This window comes from Nannobrachium achirus (genome assembly GCF_963921795.1).
Source record: "Nannobrachium achirus genome assembly, chromosome: 16".
Lineage (NCBI taxonomy): Eukaryota > Metazoa > Chordata > Actinopteri > Myctophiformes > Myctophidae > Nannobrachium > Nannobrachium achirus.
The window spans coordinates 29,717,321-29,737,833 of record NC_137823.1 but is presented as its reverse complement, the minus strand read 5'-3'; the positions used below and the strand labels follow the sequence as shown (position 1 = coordinate 29,737,833).

The window sequence follows — 20,513 nt, the reverse complement described above, 5'->3', positions numbered from 1 at the left end:
GTATTGACGGTTCAAGTGGTTAAATATCTGAAAACACAAATTGACATGAATCCAAAATACACTGACGATTTAGCTGTCAAACGATGAAACTATATGGAATCTATGGTAAGGTATAGTGGGGGTCCCTGCTTCATCTCTCTCTCTCAACTAAGGGGTCCTTGGCCTGAAAACGTTGAAGACCCCTGGTATAGGTGTTTCCAAGATTCAAGAAGATTCACAACATACACAGTAACCTGCACCACAAGGACTAACCCTGAATTTCATTTAAAGTGAAAACGCGAGAGAAACCTAAAATGGAAAGGATTTGTTAGTGTGACAGGAACTATGATTTGGAAGTTGGCAGAATAGTAAAACATAGCTGTGTCGCCAAGCAGCTTAAAGCAGGGGTCTTCAATGTTTTCAGGCCAAGGACCCCTTAGTTGAGAGAGATGAAGCAGGGAACCCCACAATCTGTTCATAGATATATTTTCATTGTTTGACAGCACGATCAACAGTGTATTTTGGATTCATGACAATTGAACCGTCAATACTTAACTTGACCTTTCACTGTGGTCTTTTCCCCCTCCAAAGCTCTTTGCTAAAAATAGACGATCTACAAGCTCACAGCACGAGGCGTTGTGAGCTTGTAGATCTGCTATTTATGGCTAAAGTTCAAGTGGTTAATACAAGAAAGGGGGAAAAAACAAGTTCCTATCACACAAAGACTTGGAGGACCCCCTGAAGTAACTCTGAGGACCCCCTAGGGGTCCCGGACCCCCTGTTGAAGACCCCTGGCTTAAAGTAGCTGTTGATTGGCCCAACTTTACATTTCTCCCTGGGAGAATGAGTGGAATCCTGCAGTGATGCAAATCAGGGCACGGCTATGTTGCAAACAGATGAAACCTCATGGACTTTGACTGAAAACCAACAGGGTGACCATTGACCCACAAGTTAAGAAATAGTCATTTCTAGTGGTCTCGGGGTGGCAAGTGCAGTGACAGCTGCACAAAAAATGTTTGTGTTTCCATAAATCCTAGCCTGTCTTTGATTATTAACTTTGAATGTTAACACTGACGCTTTTTGATCACTCATATTAAGTTGAGAGATAGCATTTACAGATAACATTAGCGATTGAATAATTCCCCCGTTAGGTTGTTGGATTGAGTTGTCAGAGACAGATGAACCCCTGGCAAAGGTTAGTAAAAGAGCATCCTTCCTCTTTTCTGGTCTCTCCACATTCCATCTCATAAGTTATCATACTTTATTATTCTATAAGCACACTGTAGTTACACAAAAAATTAGGGCGATGGCATTCACATGCAAAACTCTGAGTCTAATATGACGAATTACATGATGAAAAACATGACATATTTTAGGATGAATATCAAAAATATTCACAATCTCTACTCTCTCTCACACCACGGATGAGAGCCTAGCCTAGCTCAACCCGTCCCCCCACTACAGTCAGTTGGGCTCGGCTCCACAAGAAACAGTGCAGCGTTCAAGGCTAGGCCAATAAATCTGTCCAGGGGGATTGCTACCCCCATTCCCCTGGTGTAGCAATGACTAATTTGGAGCTGCCGGAGTCTGACTGCTAAGGCAGAGGTTACTAAGGCAAAGGAGAGGTCGAGAGACGGTTAAGGAATCAGCATCAGTGTGAGAATCCAAGTTACACACAAAGTAGGCTACATTAGTAAGACGCCTCAGGGCGACATGCGACCTCGCTCTAAAGGGCATGCCAATTCTTGGCCAGTGATGTACCTATATTGGACCAGTTACCCATACTGGAGACCCCTGGTACCCATATATGGAGATCCATCTACTGTATATGGAGATATGCTGTGAGAGCCCAAACACGCTTACTCAGTTATTAGTTATGTGAAAGTCCTATGATGTCTATGACATCTGACATCATACCCTTTTATGCCCATACATGGAGATCCCTGTCTGTAGAACCAGCCACACAGATATGGGCTGTCTTGGCCTATATGGACTCTATTAGTGTGGTATGTGGCCCATGTGGCCTCCATATATGGGCATTCCCATATAGATATGGGCTTAATATTGATGGCATCAGGGAACTCCATATATGGGCATAAAAGTGATTCTGTTAGTGTGAAATCACAGTGAAGCCAGAGCATGATGTCAGAGCTGGGATGTGAGCTTGATTAAAGGACTGACAAACAAACATAAAACTTCAACTTTAAACTTGTGCAATGCCTGTTTGGAATGTATGCCTCTTCAGTTATGGAATACCTGTTGCACCTGTTGTCAGATTACTTGGAGGCCAGTCTATGATGTCAGTAGTATGACATTGTATTGATGACATCAGGGATCTCCATACTGTATGGACACAGTAGGGACACATAGATTTAAGCAAGTTTGAAGCAGAGTGGTTGAGCTGTTCTCTAGAGAGACAGATATACTTTATTAGATACTGTCTGGGACTCACGAGGGTGCCAGGATGGATACTGGATACTGTGTATAGACAGAAGGGAACCAGCCTGTGATGTCAGTCTAGGACATCAGTTGTCTACTATGACATATCAGATGTATGACCCCAAATCTGGGCATGTTTTCAGCTTGATCAGAGCTTTGTTGATAAATGATTCCATTATAACATTTGAGTTAAATATTTCAGAAAGTATAAAAAAGATAAATCAGTGCTTCTGTGGCCTACTGGCAGCCAGAGGGCCAATTATCAGAAATGCAGACATTTTAAAACGTAGGCCTTACTGTATATTCAGAATATAGAAAATTATAGTAATAATACATGTGGCTAATAGGGATATAGATGTGTATATAATGTATGCACACTAATAATACACAAAGACATACTGTATACACATAGGTACTTTGCTGTGTACATTTATGTGTGTATGGGTAAAACTGTAAACACATGCACACATACAGGTGCGTGGGAGCCTTTAGTTTGCGCCCATGACTCCATGTAGTACAAGACAGCTATTTATGTCACTGGAGCGTCTCCAAGCCTACAGCTCGCCATGCTGCGAGATAATCAGCATATTTTCTGTATCTCATGCTCATTATGCTCGGTACATGCTGATTTCTGGCTGGATTTATGGCTTGCCATGGCCACACTCCCCTCTCCTTGTTGGAACTATGTAGAGGCAGGGGTGTCACACCAAATTCTGGGCCCTGGGTACAAGGATTCACTCACAGTTTGTGCTTTAACTATTGAAAAATAGCAGATATACAAGCTCACAGCGCTGCGAGCTAGTAGATATGCTTGTTTTGAAAAATCATGAAAGTTTGTGCAAGTCTTTGAATATTTCAAATCCTTCTAAGGTTTTTTGAAAAACCTATGTTTCTGTATGTCAGTGATGCTCAAACCTTTTCATGTGAAGGAACCCCCATCTCAAAATATTTAGTTCCAGGGACCCCCCAGAAGCAAAATTTGAGTTACAAATTCGCTTAAAAAGTACATATATTCAAAGATTTGCACACATTTTTACGACATTTGCTGTGAGCTTGTATATCTGCTATTTTTCAATAGCTAAAGTATAAAATAATCAAGGCCCTTCCACCTTGGGCCCGAGTAACTAGGTCCCACTTCCCCCCTCCCTCCCCCCCTTGTGACGCCCCTGTGTAGAGGTAGACCGAAGATGAGAGGAGGCTCAGGGATGAATGGAGAAAAGGAAGAAGCAGAAAGGGGAATTAAGTGAAAGTAGTGAAGATGGAAAGAAGAGAGGAGTGGAAGGGAGTGACGAAGGCGGGAGAGAGATTCATGGATTTTGAAAAAGGGCTCAATGAGTTTCAGAGACAGGTAGAAAGCAATCTGGGAACCCATTGCGGGGGAAAAGGTTTCTATAGGTAGAGAGAGAGAGAGAGAGAGAGAGAGAGAGAGAGAGACATACTACCCAGCGTATGAGATGAGTCGATGTTTAGGCCAGTGGTTTCTCAAAAATGTGTGCCACGAAATCCAGGTGTGCAATGGGATTTTGTGACAATCACAAATTGTGATATGCATAAAAAAATAATGATTATACTAGGCTCTAGCACATTGCACACACTAATCTCACAATACAGAGGCAAAATCTATACACCAATTGATATGTTACATTTTCTATCAAAGTAAACCGTAGGTTCTTTCAAATGCAGTTACCAGAAAGTGGGAAGCATTAGTGTGCCACATCAAGGCCCAGTGTGAAGGAGTATAACTAAACGAAATTACGAGGGGAGGAAATGGATCGCTTTCTTGTGCGGAGCAAGCCTGAGGCTATTTTGGCCGAAAATGAATACAAGTATGCCTTGAGAGGTTTTTATTTGTTGCCTTGGGCACAACATGTTTAAAAATCACTGGTTTTGGCATTATGTTAGAGTTGGTTAAGTTTATGTATGGGGTTGGTATGGTAAGAATCTGGGCAGTGAGCCTTGTGTGACCTTAAACTTGAAGCTTGATTTACTGGCACATGACTACTTAATAAAACACCGGCAATGTGAAACCTAAGAACTACTTTAAGCTGAGCATTTGGGGTATTAAAGCTGTAGCCTGGGCTATATTATTACAATGTAAAATCCCTTTTTTTTTTTTTTTTAATTTACAATGTCACAACAAATCTTTTAATATCTAAAAAACTGAGAAGGCCAGATCAGTCTGGCTCTGTTTGTCTGGAGCAGATGGTCCAATTTCAGAAAGATAGCCTCAAGAAAGAGTGCCACAGTCAGAGTGACCTGGACAGTGACGGGGAGAGAAGGGAGAGTGAACCAGAGAAGGATAAGACTCTCCCCCGGGACTGAAGAAGGCTCTCAAAACATCCCCCTTTGAAGAAATACAATCTTGTGTATTTGTGGATTTTGTTTTACTACTGTAAAAATAGAAATAGCAACTTAAATTCTTTCCCAAACTAAACTAAACTAAACCATAATTTGTGTGCCCTTTTCCATGGCAGCCGTAACAGTAGGCTAATGTTACATCCTGTATGGCCGGGTGTTATCAATGATACCAGGCTCTGTTCCATTCAGGCCAGAGTCAGGTGCTGCTATTGTGCAAGTTGACTCAAGGTTCTGCTATACTAAATGGAACAGAGCCTTAAATTAGTACATGTATTGCCTTTCCAATGAGCCAACATGCACAACATGGCACTCTGATTCCATTTGACCTGAATGGAACAGAGCATGAAGTATTATCTCTGATAACACCCGTAGGCTAGTATGTAATATTTATCCTACTAATGCACTATATGTCAATATGGCTTCTGTGAAAAAGGTCTATTGTCCTTACCATCAAGCTAATTTCACCATGCATGCTATGTAGGACAATGATTCCCAACCGTTTTTTCCTTGGAGCCCCCCTTATATCTGACAAAGCTGAGACATACTGTATGTGTCCACACACAGTCGCACGCGCACACGCACACACACACACACACACACACACACACACACACACACACACACACACACACACACACACACACACACACACACACACCTCATTCGACGAATAGCTACACAATCTCACGCGTCGCATTGTGGATCTGTTGTCAAAGCCATTCTTAAAATGTTCTGATTTGGAGTAATCTTGACAATATGACACAAAATAGCGATGCCCGGTTTCAAATGATGAAAGCAGGTTATCATTTTGTGCAGTGCCACATGTTTAAACTGTTGCACAACCTCAAGACAGACATGGCCTCACACGACCCTGTGATCTTTTGGTGTCCCCCAAGTTGGGAAACACTAGCGTATATTTGGTGTCCCCCAAGTTGGGAAACACTAGCGTATATCCATCTAGAAGCCTCATGAATGCTGCCACTAATTCTTTCTTTTCGGTTTTGTTGTCACTTACTCTGTGGTCAGAGAGCAGAGCAACTTTTACAGATTAGACGAACATTAACAAAACACATTTCCAATCACACATTCTTTATTTTTCAAAAACACAATAGTCTTTTACTGTTGTTACCTATCCAGTCACAAACACTGAATATTCACAGGACAACGCTGCCCACTGGGTGGCGCTAACGAACCAAGGTCACCTCTAACATGCTATAGCCTACCTTCTTCCTCATTTAAGAGTTGCCGGTCAATTCATTTCCAAAGCAACATTTCTGAAAACCTAATACGTTTTAAATCTTGAAATTGTCAAGACTCTGAATGTTACTTGACTGGATTAACAGCCAAATGACCAGCCTTTCTCTCCTGTTCCTTTGTTTTCAGCATAATGGAGGACATGGCATGTTTTCACCAAAAGCCTCAGAATGTGTTTATTCTCTATGCCATGTATTTTCTTTGTTATGCCAGCAATTAAAAAGAATCACTGCTATAATACAAAACTGTAGCCTATGTCAAGTGACCTTCTATATTCACGTGTAAAACACAATTGAATTATTCCCACATTAAAGGAGTAGTTCACGCCCAAAATGACTTTTTTCTATTGATTACTTTGCCATGGAGACTTGAGTTCAATACATATTCTTTTGTATTTTTCGCATTCCTAAGACAATAATTTGATTACAACAAATTTGCCCCCATTGATTCCGGATGGGGACCCGTATGTATTTGGGTCCCCATCCAGAATCAATGGGGGTAAATTTACAATAATACTTTTTTTGTCTTTTGAATGCGACAAATACAAAAAAATATTATTGAACCCAAGTCTCCATGGCACGAGTAATCAATAGAAAAAAAGTCATTTTGGGGGTGAACTACTCCTTTGAGTTCTCATGATTTTGTGCAGCCTGGTACGCATGAGGAGTAAAGTAGGACTGTGGGAGCAACTCATTCACACCTGCACCTGAGAAGCTATAAAAGCTTACAGTATGTAGGGCTGGATTTACCTAAACCACTTGAACCCCTTTACTTCATTCAACCTTAGTGGTGAGTGTTCAACAAAATCAGGCAAACATTCAGCAAAAATAGCAGGTCTACAAGCTCATAAAGCACTGTGAGCTTGTAGATCGGCTATTTTTGCTGAAAAAACTTGATGTAGAAGGAAAAAGGGAGGGCGTGGGGCAAAGATGGAGACCTGAGGGTCCATGGTCAACTAAATACATGGGGTTTAAGTGGTCAATCCTTCAATTATTGTGCAGTTGTGGCGGCATTGTAAGATTTGTGCAAACAAAATATATTTAAATACACATATCTTCATTTTGGTGCAGGATAAATTATGATTTCCTCTGATTTTCTTCTGGCTCCACAGTATCCAAGACCATCTCTTAAAATGTATAAATGGGGGAATAGGACAGAGTGGAAAGAAATACTTTCATCAATAGGATAGAGTGGAAATAAATACTTTCATCAAAACCAACAATTCAATAAGAAAATCATAATTTCACAATGCAGAGATCATAATATGAAGGCACAGCCAAAGCAGAGTAGCCACCACGGCTTCAGTGCTTATGGGTACTTTTTAGTTTTTTGGAATGCATACAAGAAAGAATTCTCATGAGTGGGAGAACAGAATCGACAGGATAATAAATATCATTCGGGATCATGATATTTATCACCGATGGAAAAATTACTAAGTGCCATGCTTTCCTCAGATCAGGTAGAAAAAACGATTGTGTTTAATATTATCTCAAGCAAGTTCAGTGCATGCGTTGACTTTTTCTTTAATAAAAATAATGGCTTCAGTGAAATTATTTTAATAGTAGCCTACAAATACATGTGCTATGACATGCATCTCAATTTCATAAAAGTCACAGTGCTCAACCCAATCAGGGCTTGTAAAATGTTATCTCTTGCCGCCATGAGTCATTGATAAAAGTAAGTATCTCTCAGCATTTAATGACGTAGCAGTGACCATCACGTCGATTTGAAAGAGGTCTATGTATCATTTATAGGCATACACTTCAAGTAATTTCAGGTAAGAAAAGAAAAACAAGAAGGATTCAATATTATGAAATTGTATCCATAAAATGGAACACAAGTACATAAGTGGTACAGGATGTAATTCAAAACTACTTAAAACACTTGGAACCATCAAAATGTTGTAATCGACTGTGAATGCGATGTTTAGAATATGGTGTGTAGCCCTGATTTTAAAAAGCTGACTAACCAACATTTGCCTAATGTTGGATAATGTTGGTTTATGGAAAAATTGTAATTTCTCCTGTTGCACAGTGCTAATGCCAACACGCAGTATGCCAGCTTTGTCAGTAGCCATCCATGATGTGTAGCCACCCATTGCTACAACACCAGTTCTACGTTTTGTCATTCACATAAAAACATTTGATGGTTCTTGCATATAGAATCTCACGACTGAAACTACATCTCAACTATTGAAATGTACATTAGGCTTTAGGTGAAAATATATTACAAACGTGATCAACAATATATTTTCTTTTGGGTAAAAAACATGACTATCAAAAAATGGATGAAATTACATCATTATTCTATATGCTTTGGAAAAATAGAGGTATTTCTCAGTCTTGGGATGAAGGAACAGGTGAAAGCATGTCTTTTGCCCACATAATGGACTGGCACTTACATGGTTTTAAAATGGGATAGATGTCCCAATGTTTTTCCATTATGTTCTTCCATCCACATGTGTCTTTAAGTATAAATCCTTACAGATGTGTAAGGAGAGTGATAAACAGCATCAAGGATCTAAGTGTAGCACTTCCACTACAGCAAACCTGCCTTAAAATGTAAAAAAGAAAACGTAAAAAGAAGTAAAATGTCAACAATATTATAGATCACAAACTGGGAAACTGGAAGGATCGAGGCACGACTATGAGATTAAAGACCAAGTAAACAACTATGTCCATCTCCAGCTTAGCTGTTCAAATCTAACTCCATGATGGCTATGGCGGAAGTTCAATTTCAACAACTCAACGACTCCATTTAAAAATACATACACATTCAGTTAAAATTAAGGCATTTTGGCCACAGGACCAAAGCTACTTTTTTAAGGTTCCTAACATTTATATATTACTATTAACCCTTGTAGGAAACATGTGCTGCTTTCATGAGAACTGAGTGTCTAGTTTGGAACGTGTTATTATTTAACACGTGTATGTTAGTTAATACAACACATGATATCAACACATGTAGCATTGAAATATGCCTGACCTAAGCACTTTGGCTGTCTTTAAATTATTTTTTGTTAGTGTTTTGTTAGTGTTCTATATCTACAACATAAATAGGTTATCTGCTGATGTATAACTGTAGACATTAAAAGGTCAAAGAACTCAAGCTATATTTTCGTCCATGCCTTACTCCTTATCCCTAAACTTCTTTGCCTTTTTTTAATATTTTGAAAAACATTTTAAAATACTTGAAATAGCCGATCTACATCGACACGTTGTGAGCTTGTAGATCAGCTATTTGAAATATTTGTTTTTCAAAATAGTAAAAAATGGCAAAAGAGTTTAGGGATAAGGGGTAAGGCATGGACGAGAATAGGGCCCCTCAAGTAAAGTGAACTCTTTGGGGACCAGGTGTAAAGCAAGGCAAGTTTGGCCTTCACAGCGTGAATACTATATAAAAAAAACACTACTGGGGTCAAACCATCATAATAGAAACGGCATCGGGGTCCATTATGACACCGTTGCAAAAGACATCACTTACTGCATGTGTACATACGTTTACATTGACATGGGATGGCATATGTAACATGGGGCACGGGTGACCAGTGACCACCAAGCTGGTCTAGAATTCTACGAGCTTCCAAAAAATAGATGTTAATGAACACTTAAAATGACAACCAATACAAACCTTCAGCACAGCAGGCCCCAGGTTCATAACAATAAGAACATTATAAACTCACATGTACAGCACATACTCAAAATTGCACACGTCATCATTACCCCAAATAAAATCACAGATATCGACACTGGCAGTACATCATCAAGACTGGCACTTATACAAAGATATTACATGTACAAAACTCTTTTCGGTTCAAGGTGGGTGGATCGTCTTTTCTTCTTTTAACTCTCAACAAACACCACAGACATCATAAAACGGCAAGAAACCGCCAAACGTAATACAAGTATGTTAGGTCCATCTCAAGCGGTTCAGGATGGCTGCTTTTGTTATTTATTTGAGAAGTGCTGTGTTCTTCTATGCTTTCATGGAGAGCAAGTAATTCCAGCGTTAACCACATGTAAAAGAAGAATGCAAAGGCCTTCTTTCTTACATGCAGCAGCATACATTTAAGTCCCAATGCCAGGGCAATCGAGGCGGCCAAGCCATATGTGCTGCAGTGCATCTAAAGCTCTGTTTCCCAAATAGTGGGTCGGGACCCGTTTGTGGGTCACAGACAGATTTTTATGGGTCCTTTTGTTTTGTTTTTTGTTTCCTACATTTAGTTTTTTAATTATTATTATTATTAAAAACATTTTCAATAAACATTTTTTTATGAATTAAAATCTAAATTATATTATTTATATCATGAAGAAATCAAAGAAAAATTAAAGAAATTCCATGAACTAGAATACAAATGTTTAATAACTAGTGAAAATATCCGTGCCACGTTGTGAGCTTGTAGATCTGCTGTTTTCATTAGTTTTGGTCCTGGACAAATTTCTCTTTTGGGTCTTGGGCTAAAAAGTTTGGGAACCACTGATCTAAAGCCAAAGTTTGTTTTATGGTTGATTGCGCACTGTGTTGCAGAAAACCCATGATCTACACCAGTGGTTCTTAACTTTTTCAGGCTGCGACCTGAGAGCCACTGATCTACACTGTTTCAAAATATGGTGAAAATACAAATCAGGCTTAATGGCAATCAAAGACACTGTCAACGTTTCAAGGTTTGACACCTTGGCATGAAACTAAACTGTCAAACGATGGGCTGTGGCTGCAAAATAGGAAACTTAAAATGGCAGAGTTGTAGCATGTCCTCAGTGTTACCTTGAACAAATCGCTCAAGGCATTAGCATTAGTCTTGTTCATCTGCTACAAACAGGTGTTGATGGTTATTCAGTTTGTGTAATAGAATAATAAAACATACTGTAGCTATCCCTATCCTAGTTACTTATTCGCACTTGTTTTCTTTGCACTTTATTTCGACTAGGGTTCATGTGCATGTTTATGCCATGGGTATAACAAACTGCACACTCTATAAGTCTCTCAGGTTTGCTCCTGACATACTGTAATGTACTTTTCTATTTGGAAATGTCAGATGAGATGCCATATTTTTTTTACCATATACTGTAGAATCTTGCAGCTTTGGCACGCCATTTTTGCCCTTATTGGAACCCTATGTAGTTTTGAATGTATTGTTATTGTTTTTTAAATTGCTGTAGCAGCTGGGAAGGCAAATATTGAACCAAGGCCATGTAAAGCAAGCACACACCACACAAACAAAGGCTGTCACAATAACATCAAAATAGGTTGTGCTTCCAGTCAAGTTTCAGTCAAATGGGAAGTAATTATCTTTTTATATTATATTCTCTTACATATAGATTGTGTGTCTGTTACCTCTACAAAAATAATAGTATGTTTTATGTACATGTCTCAGTTATTATATATTCATAACCTGATTCGTTTACTTATGTCAAGCATGATGATTTGCGATCCATCCATACTCAGTACATTGTGCGCAAGTTAAATAACCGACTAGTTAAACGACCACTGGACACATGACAGAACCATGAAAGCTTTTGGTTAAGTCAAGGGTAATCTGTGCACATAACGCAGAATGATGAACGTAGAGACATTGTGTCCCTCTAGCTATCTGCATTCACGTTTTGTTATTTTCATCTGACTGAGCGCTGGCATTGTGGCATCCATTGCCATACCAGTATTTATAAGTTGGGAGCACCAGTGGGTTATCATCGAAGATAAGTAACGGTGATATCGCCTTTGACGCAATTATGTTCTACTCATGGCTAGCCAAGGTGGCCATGAGCTCCTTTCGCCATTACCTTCTTCACATTTAAAATATACTGCAAATTATTGGTGGTATCACCCTCGACATTATGTGGGATGAAATCTAATTTCCAGTTTCTTCCAAACAAATCCTATGCTCCTGAAACACTTCAGGGCTTTATGCTGCTTCGCAAACGTCCATTAAAGCAGCTTGGACTAGTTTTTGTTTATGTGCGTGTGTTTGTGTGTATACAGTACATCTATAGAAGCAGGAGAGCATCACAACGCGGTTTCCTGAACCGTGTGAGCCGCCGATCGACAGGAATCGTCCGTTTCCATTATCTTGTCCTTCATCTTCTCACTCTCGTCCACCTCCTTATCTTCAGTGATAACCTGTTCTTTGGGGTAGGTCAGTCCATTGCTCTCCTTCTTGGCCATCTGGTAGGGCTGAGAAAAAAGGACAGGTGAAGCACGACATATCACAACCTGATCAGCCATTTTGTCTGTCTTTTTCCTCCTTCCATCATACAAGGTATGCATCTTGTTTTTTATGCATCTTGTATTGTGCATTGCATGCATTGTGTTAACGCATTTAGAACAGGTACACATTATTGTGTATCATTATTTTATGCTTTAACTATTGAAAAACAGCAGATATACAAGCTCACAGCGCGGCACCGAGTGCCGTGCTGCGAGCTTGTAGATCTGCTATTTTTGAAAAATCGTTTATCGATTCTATAAGTGTCTTTTGAATCCTTCTAAGATTTTTTGAAAAACCTATGTTTCTATGTCAGCAATCTGGCCAGCCATCGTCAAAGAAAAGGTCCTTTTCACTCAATTGGAGCTCAGTTAGTCTGTTCTTGAGAGACTACTATGTCAGTGGTTCTCAAACTTTTTCATGTGAAGGACCCCCAAAATGATATGTATTTGGCCATGGACCCCCATCTCAACATATTTAGTTCCAGGGACCACCCAGAAGCATTGTTTTGTCTGACAGGAATGCCTTAAAATGTCCACAGAATGTAAATTTGCTTTACGGAAGAACTACCTTCTTGCCCAGAGGAGTGACGCAGCAGAGCTTCTCCTTGTAGCGCTGAGGCAGGAAGAAGAGCAGGTTGCCCAGGACAGGATACACTGTACCAGGGGTCAGGTCTTTCTCCTTCATAGGACCTACAGTGCAAACAGGCCCCATACACACATGAGCCTGATTGAGATGAACAACGGACTATAATGGCAAGATGACTTGCTTTGGAGAAAAAAGCTGACAAACAGCCTAAAAAACATGCACATCCAAAGCCATATAGGCTGGGTGCTGGACTAAAAGTAATCAACAATACAAAAGAAAAAAAGAGCATACAGCTCGAAACGTTACCACAGTAAAGCTCTGTGCATGACACCACAAAACAGAAAGGAGATAGACCGTCAACATGCTCATACGTTTCTAGCTTGTCAATATGGGGAAGGGCTCTGCAAACAAATTAGACACACCACAGCTGATTATTATTACTAAACCAGTCTGATAAGTATCCTGAGCTTAAAGTTCTCTGGCACTGTCACACAATTACTCTTGAGTCCCCATATCCCATCACTGCACAACTATTTACTTACCTAACTAACTATAGCTAAAGATTGGACAGGGAGGCCACACCATTACCAGACCCTAGGTTTAGTTTTTCAGTGGATCTCTTAGTTACACCGACATTGTTCTGGTGAAGCATTATTGTACACTAGGTGAAGCATTTATAAAGATTGCCATTTCCATTCGGTAAAATGAGATCAACAAGAACACAGTAGTCAGACAGTATTTTTCAGCTTCACTACTGAACACCACATTGTTATTTGTGTGGCTTCATTCACAAACTATAGCAACTTACAATAACTGAAGACAGTACAGGGAGGCAATGGTAGTAGAGTCATCCATGAATAATTTAAAACAGCAGATTGAGCACATGGTGGATGTACAGTACCTGTTAGCAGGCTGACCAGCAGCCCTACTACCACCACTGTGGCTGAATTGTGAGCGCTGTACCACATGTAGGACAGATTGTAGAGTGCCTCTACACCTGTGGGCCTGATGGAAGACAAAGACAGTTAGAGGAAGGCGAATGGAGGGAGGGCAAGAATGACACAGAAAGAAAGAAAATGAAAAAAGAGTGACAGAACCAACGTCTGTTTCCAGTGGTGTAAGCCAGTGGTTCTCAACCTGTGGGTCGGGACCCCAAATTATTTCGAGGGGTCCCCATATGATTAACTTAATGTGCAACATTGTTTTCTCACTCAACATACAAAACCAACATAAAGTTTAAGTGTATAGAGGGTATCTGCACATTTCTAAAGTGACAATATATAGGACTTTTTACCTATAAAATGGCAAATTAAACATTGGCCAAATTCTCAAATATCAGAGGCAGATATTGTGAAAATAGCCAATGTAGATCTTCTATTTTCACAATAGAACCAACCGTGTTATACAAAATGTAATGCCTCAACTCTTATTGCTTGTCAGGGTGGGTGGGGGTCCCCAGTTAAAATATGATTATTTTGGGGGTCACGGCCTTTCTAAAGAAATTACATTTTTCCAGTTGCCCCCAAATTCTGTGCTCTTCAGTAAATGGAATTGGAATGAACCATATGAACCCTAGTGTCCCTATTCTGGGCATGACATAATAGGCAAACATGTGAAAATAAGCATTTAAGGGGACATGGTGGCGCAGTCGGTAGTGCTGTCGCCTCACAGCTACAGTAGTAGGTGTAAGGGGAAAAGAGGAGATGGCCAAGAACAGACCCCTGCAGTCAACGAAGTATATCGAGTATAAAGCCCCTTTTCCACTGACATGGCCCAACACCACACCACACCACTCCACACCGCCCACTTGTGCCAGGTTTTCCACTACAAGGACCTGGGTAGAGTGGTGTAAAAGTGGTACTAAACGTGGTACTAAAAAAGTATCCAATTCAGAGTAGGTCTGAGCTAGGCCAAACAGGGGCAACACTTCATAATGACTGAGCACTCACTGACTTTTCATTTAGACCACCAGGATATAGTTGTAATACATGATAATAGATTCTATTGTGGTATAATCACTGTTATAATCTATTATAGTGTATTATAATTATCATAGTAATATATTAATACTTTATAGTGTATTATAATCACAGTTATAATCCATTATAGTGCATTATAATTAGGATAGTTGTAATACAAATGCATATTGTATTATAATCACAGTTAAAAGGGTAAATTTGTTTCTTACCGCTAGGGGTAGTTTTGTGTAATGGAAAATGTAGATATTTGTATGTGGTGTGGTGTGGTGTAGTATCGTGTAGTGTGGTGCTAAAGCTGCAGTCAAAAAGGGGCTTAAGTGGTTAAAAGAGTTTGATGCTGGAGGATTAGCACACAGCAGTACGTTATGAACAGGTCAATGGACGACCTGAGGTTACCGTGGCTTTGCTGTGATAGGGCTGACCAGCGTTGTCATCATAGCGGTGGTCATGTTACTGAACAGGGGCAGAGCTGAGGTGTTTGCAGGAGGCAGGGGGGTGGAGGCCACCCGCATCACAAAGTTGCCGATGCCTATCCAGAACGCCATCACAAGTCCTGATATCAAACCCACGACAGCACCCTAGGAGAAGAGAGCAGAACAGTAAGAAGACCAGCCTGACAGCAAAACAGGGCATCAACGGCGTTTTATGCAGAGGTGGAAAAAAAGACTCACATTCCTTACTTTAGTAAAAGTATCAATACTGCAATGATGAATTACTTGGTTACAAGTAGAAGTCGTGTATTAAAAATGTACTTGAGTAAAAGTACAAAAGTATTAAGTATCAAAAGTAAAAGTAGTCATTATGCAGAATGTCCCATTTCAAGTTTTCAAATGCACAAAAATCTTTTGAATAGCAGATCTACAAGCTCACAATGTGTCGCATCGTGACGCATTCATCAGATCAGCATAGATCAGCTATTTTCAAATGGGCAAAATGTATACAGAATATAGTGGAGTAGAAGCACAATATTTGCCTCTGAGATGTAATAGAGTAGAAGTAAAAGTACTAATAGTACTAATAAGTACCTGTACTAATAACTCAAAGTACAGTACTTAGTTAATTTACACCACTGGTTTTATGATCCCAAACCCCAAATAATCCAATAATCTTCTAATGTTGGCAAGCCTAAAGCCTTAAATGCAATTAATTCATAATGAGCTGACAGACAAACAGAGACAGACAGACAGACAGACAGACAGACAGACAGACAGACAGACAGACAGACAGACAGACAGACAGACAGACAGACAGACAGACAGACAGACAGACAGACAGACAGACAGACAGACTGATATACTGATATACAGTGTTACTGTTGAGCCTTCAAGTATCTTTATTTGTTACTCATGTATGAGTACACAGAAGTAAGTTTTGGTTCCTCTACATTATAGCAACAAAAACAACGGTAACAAAAGAAAGAGTTAAGAACAGCAAGTAATGACTTACTATGGAGTTGGCCCAGGGGAAGAACATTCCTAGACAGAAGACTCCCAACAGAGGACCTCCCACCATCCCAAAGATGCTGAAGGCTGCCTGGAAATCACAGAGGGAGAAGAGGACACCTGTCACAAGCATGTATATTAAAGACGGTCCTGCTTCATTAGGCTGAGACAAAGAGAACTTGCAAATTAAGTTGAATAGTCACCTGAAGCACAGATCCCATGAGAGAGGCCAAGTAGGCCATGGCCAGACACACCAGACCATAGGCCAGCGCTGCGGAAGAGAGCAAAGAACTGAAAACGGTAGTGGCTCAGGGGTAGAGTGGCCGGTTGAGCGGTCGGATGGGGAATGTAATGCACAATCTATGTAAAAGAACTTTGGATAAATAGCGCTAGATAAATGCACCATTTAACATTTATACAAATAGAGCTTGACCGATGCCAGGTTTGTGGGTGCAATGGCAATGATTGATTTAGGAAATTCCTAGACCACTGGTTACCGATGTTTTGACCGCTATTTCAGAACATTTAACTTATGAGCAAACAAACAATAAAAATAAACAAAATAACTTTGATAGATAAAACATTTAAATTAAGTATATAGACCAAGAACATGCATTTTTAAGTATACAACGAACTAACAAATAAGTAAATATAATAATTTATTTAACCACTTAAGCCCTATATAATAATGTTCTAAAATAGCACATCTACAAGTTCACAAGGTGGTCACGATGTGACGTGTTGTGAGGTTGTAGATCTGCTGTTTGAAAAGGTTCAAAGGGGACATCGGCAATATAAGTCAAATAATATAATAATGCAATATATCTTATATATTTTCTTCTTAAGGCATGCCCAGAAAAGAGATGCTAGGGTTCGTGTGGTTAAGAACAAATACTTATTTACAATAATGACCTGACAAGAAGCATCAGCCTTTGTATTAGGAAATGGACCATTCAGCTCACCTAGTCCCTTGGACAGCAGTGTGGCTTTGCTTTCTGTCATAGTTGGACAATAAGGCTTAATCAGGTCCTCCATAGTTACTGTTGCTAGGGAGTTGAACGCTGATGAGATTGTGCTGTAGGGGAGAGGGAGTGGGAGAGAGGGAGAAAAATACGAGGTGTACAATTAATTTGATGGTGTTCGTTTTTACTTACTTTACTTTTATTTATTTTATTTTTTGGGATGGGGGCTAGACAACACTTGTTTAAATTAACTAATTAAGCCCTATTTAATAGTTCATTGTTCCATGGTGTTGCACTACAGGGTCCATGCTCAAGCTCCCTCAGCCCTATGTTCCCTCAGCCTTATGTTCCCTCAGCCCTATGTTCCCTCAGCCCTATGTTCCCTCATCCCAAAATAGGACCCTATGTTCCCTCAGCCCTATGTTCCCTCAGACCAAAAATCTCAGTCCCCCATGGCATTGTTTCCGACGTCTCATTGTTCTGACGCCCCATTCTTCCGATGCTGGTGAATGCTAACCTGGTGAATGCTAACCTGCCGACGCTGTTGAATGCTAACCTGGCGAATACTAACCTGGTGAATGCTGACCTGCCAACACTGGTGAATGCTAACCTGTGAATGCTGACCTGCCGACACTGGTGAATGCTAACCTTTTGAATGCTGGCGGATGCTAACCTTGTGAATGCTGACCTGCCGATGCTGGTGAATGCTAACCTGGTGAATATTAACCTGAAGAATGCTAACCTGATGACACTGGTGAATGCTAACCTGGTTAATGTTAACCTGGTGAATGATAACCCTAACGTCAGTAAAACTATGCCTAAACCTAACCCTGCAGGACTAAAGAGATGTCAGACTTATGGGCAGTCCCCTAATAGGCCCTATGTTCCCTCAGCCCACACATTTTTCTTTACACCTGTGTTGATGGTAACCACAACATCAAATTATACGTGCACTGTTGAAAGCACATGTTCTGGGGATACTTACACGTGACGTGTACATCATGTTGCAAGGGATTATCCGTTTTGGTTAGAACTGATTAAAATAACTTTGTATTTAACACAGAAAGAAGGCTAATAGCGACCGTCAGGTCGCAGTTACTATCAAAACCTCCACTGGCTATCTGTTAGTCCGTCAGTCAGTCCGCCAGTCAGTCAGTCTGTCCGTCACACGTCACGTCACACTTTTGCCCTACTCATATCTCCGCCATCGTTGCCCCTATCCATGCCAAACTTTGCACACACACTCCTTGGCAGCCAAACCACAACCTCCACCCCTGAGCTCCAGGGACCCCCAGGGACCCCCTGCCGCCGCCTGCCAAAAAGTAAAAAAATGACCAAATAACCGCCCCAACGGGGCTGCTCACGGGGAATTCCCGGGGACCACCAACTCCTGGTGCTACAGAACGGATGCAAAAGTGGTTGCAAAAGTGGTTCCTAGTGGAGGACACCCGCCACTGCAGCGCACATAAAATGCCGTAACACGTCCTACGAGCAACCGGGACCCGCGCGTCTGCACACTCCTTGACTGCCAAACCACTACCTCCACCACCCCTCAATTCTCACATGGCCCTCTTCTAGCGCCACCATGAGGCCGATTCTTGCAAAACACATTTTTGGACACTGCTCCTACAATCTTTTTCCCAAAATCACACAAAGTATGTCTACACTCATGTCATCAACATGGATCTGTCCCATTTAGCGCCACCTTCAGGCTGATTTTTTCAAACACAGTTTTGGACACTGCTCCTACAGATTTTGCCCTCAAATCACGCAAATCGGTACACACTATGTCTACACTCATCTCATCAACATGCATCTGTCCCATATAGCGCCACCATCAGGCCAATTTTTTCAAACACATTTTTGGACACTGCTCCTACACATTTTGGCCTAAAATCACGCTGTGACCTGACAGGCGCTTATCTCCCGATTAGGGAGTCTTACTGGTTATTAAGGCCATATCTGTGAATGCATGGGTAACAGGGATCTCCATATATGGGTAACTGGTACGATATATATTAATAAAGGATAACATAAATTAAAAGTTCACATATGGGTATTCCCAGATGATGCCCTGTTAGGGGAACCACACCAACAGAATCCATATATGGCCAAGACTGGTGGCCAAGACAGATGGCGCGACCTTGCCCAGTAAGACGCCCTTAATGGGACATCGGAACAATGAGATGTCGGACCAATGCCATGGCACCGTCTATTTTGGGCTGAGGGAACATAGGGTCTATTTTTGGGTTGAGGGAACATAGGGCTGAGGGAACATAGGGTCTATTTTTGGGTTGAGGGAACATAGGGCTGAGGGAACATAGGGTCTATTTTGGAATTGAGGGAACATAGGGCTGGGGGAAACATAGGGTTGAGGGAATATAGGGTATAATAAATTGTTAGGGAGTGAGGGAACATAGGGCTGAGGGAACATAGGGCTGAGGGAACATAGGGCTGAGGGAGCTTGAGCATGACCCCGCACTGGGTCAAGAAGTTTCGCCATGAAAATAAATAAAAATGTTGGCATGCCTAAAATAGGGACGATGGTTTCAAAGTGGTTAAATAAGCGTTTTACCTTAGTGCTCCACTGAAGAGACAGGCTACAAAAAGCCCTGGGAGCCCAGGCAGATCCCTGAACACATCCATTACAAAGTACAACACCATCTGTAGGAGGAAAACGGGACAACAGGACAGACCCACACATCCACCATCAGGTACTTGTTGCAGTGAGAGAAAACGCAGTCTTAACTCTCTCTATAGCAGGGGTCTTCAACAGGGGGTCCTCAGAGTTACTACAGGGGGTCCTCCAAATCTTTGTGTGATGGGAACTTTCCCCCCCCCCCTTTCTTATATTAACCACTTGAATCCTAGCGTCCATATTCTGAGAACCAAAATTAGCTGATCTACAAGCTCACAACGCATCGCGCTGCGAGGCGTTGTGAGCTTATAGATCGGCTAATACACTGTTGATCGTGCTGTCAAACAATGGAACTATATCTATGAACAGATTGTGGGGGTCCCTGCTTCATCTCTCTCTCAACTAAGGGGTCCTTGGCCTGAAAACATTGAAGACCCCTGCTCTATAGAAAAAAATATTTGCATTATATATGTAATGTTTAGTCTTACATACAGTATATCTCCCTGTGTGCTGCTCACCTGGTCGTTGCTTTTGACATAACCCTTGTCCAGTGGGCTGTCTTCCCCATAGCGAGCAAACATGACCAGGCCCATCAGACAGCCCAGGCACAGGACAATCTGCTGACAGGGGAACACCACGTAGCAAGACCTACAGCAGGAGTGGTGACAGGCG

At 41.0% G+C, this 20,513-nt stretch overlaps 1 protein-coding gene across 1 annotated transcript in view; it reads right to left on the bottom strand.

Moving 5' to 3' along the window:
- Nucleotides 1–6,615: 6,615 nt before the first annotated feature.
- Nucleotides 6,616–20,513, bottom strand: part of slc5a6a (solute carrier family 5 member 6a) — a 35,429-nt gene continuing 21,531 nt past the window's right edge. Inside the window, exons 10-18 of the mRNA XM_080744038.1 lie at nt 20,360–20,489; nt 19,779–19,867; nt 17,204–17,316; nt 16,445–16,512; nt 16,246–16,332; nt 15,196–15,377; nt 13,722–13,825; nt 12,803–12,924; nt 6,616–12,201 (exon numbers count right to left, since the gene is read on the bottom strand). Of these exons, the coding sequence (XP_080600164.1) occupies nt 12,034–12,201; nt 12,803–12,924; nt 13,722–13,825; nt 15,196–15,377; nt 16,246–16,332; nt 16,445–16,512; nt 17,204–17,316; nt 19,779–19,867; nt 20,360–20,489 (1,063 nt within the window). The 3' untranslated portion in view covers nt 6,616–12,033. The remainder of the gene's footprint in view (nt 12,202–12,802; nt 12,925–13,721; nt 13,826–15,195; nt 15,378–16,245; nt 16,333–16,444; nt 16,513–17,203; nt 17,317–19,778; nt 19,868–20,359; nt 20,490–20,513) is intronic.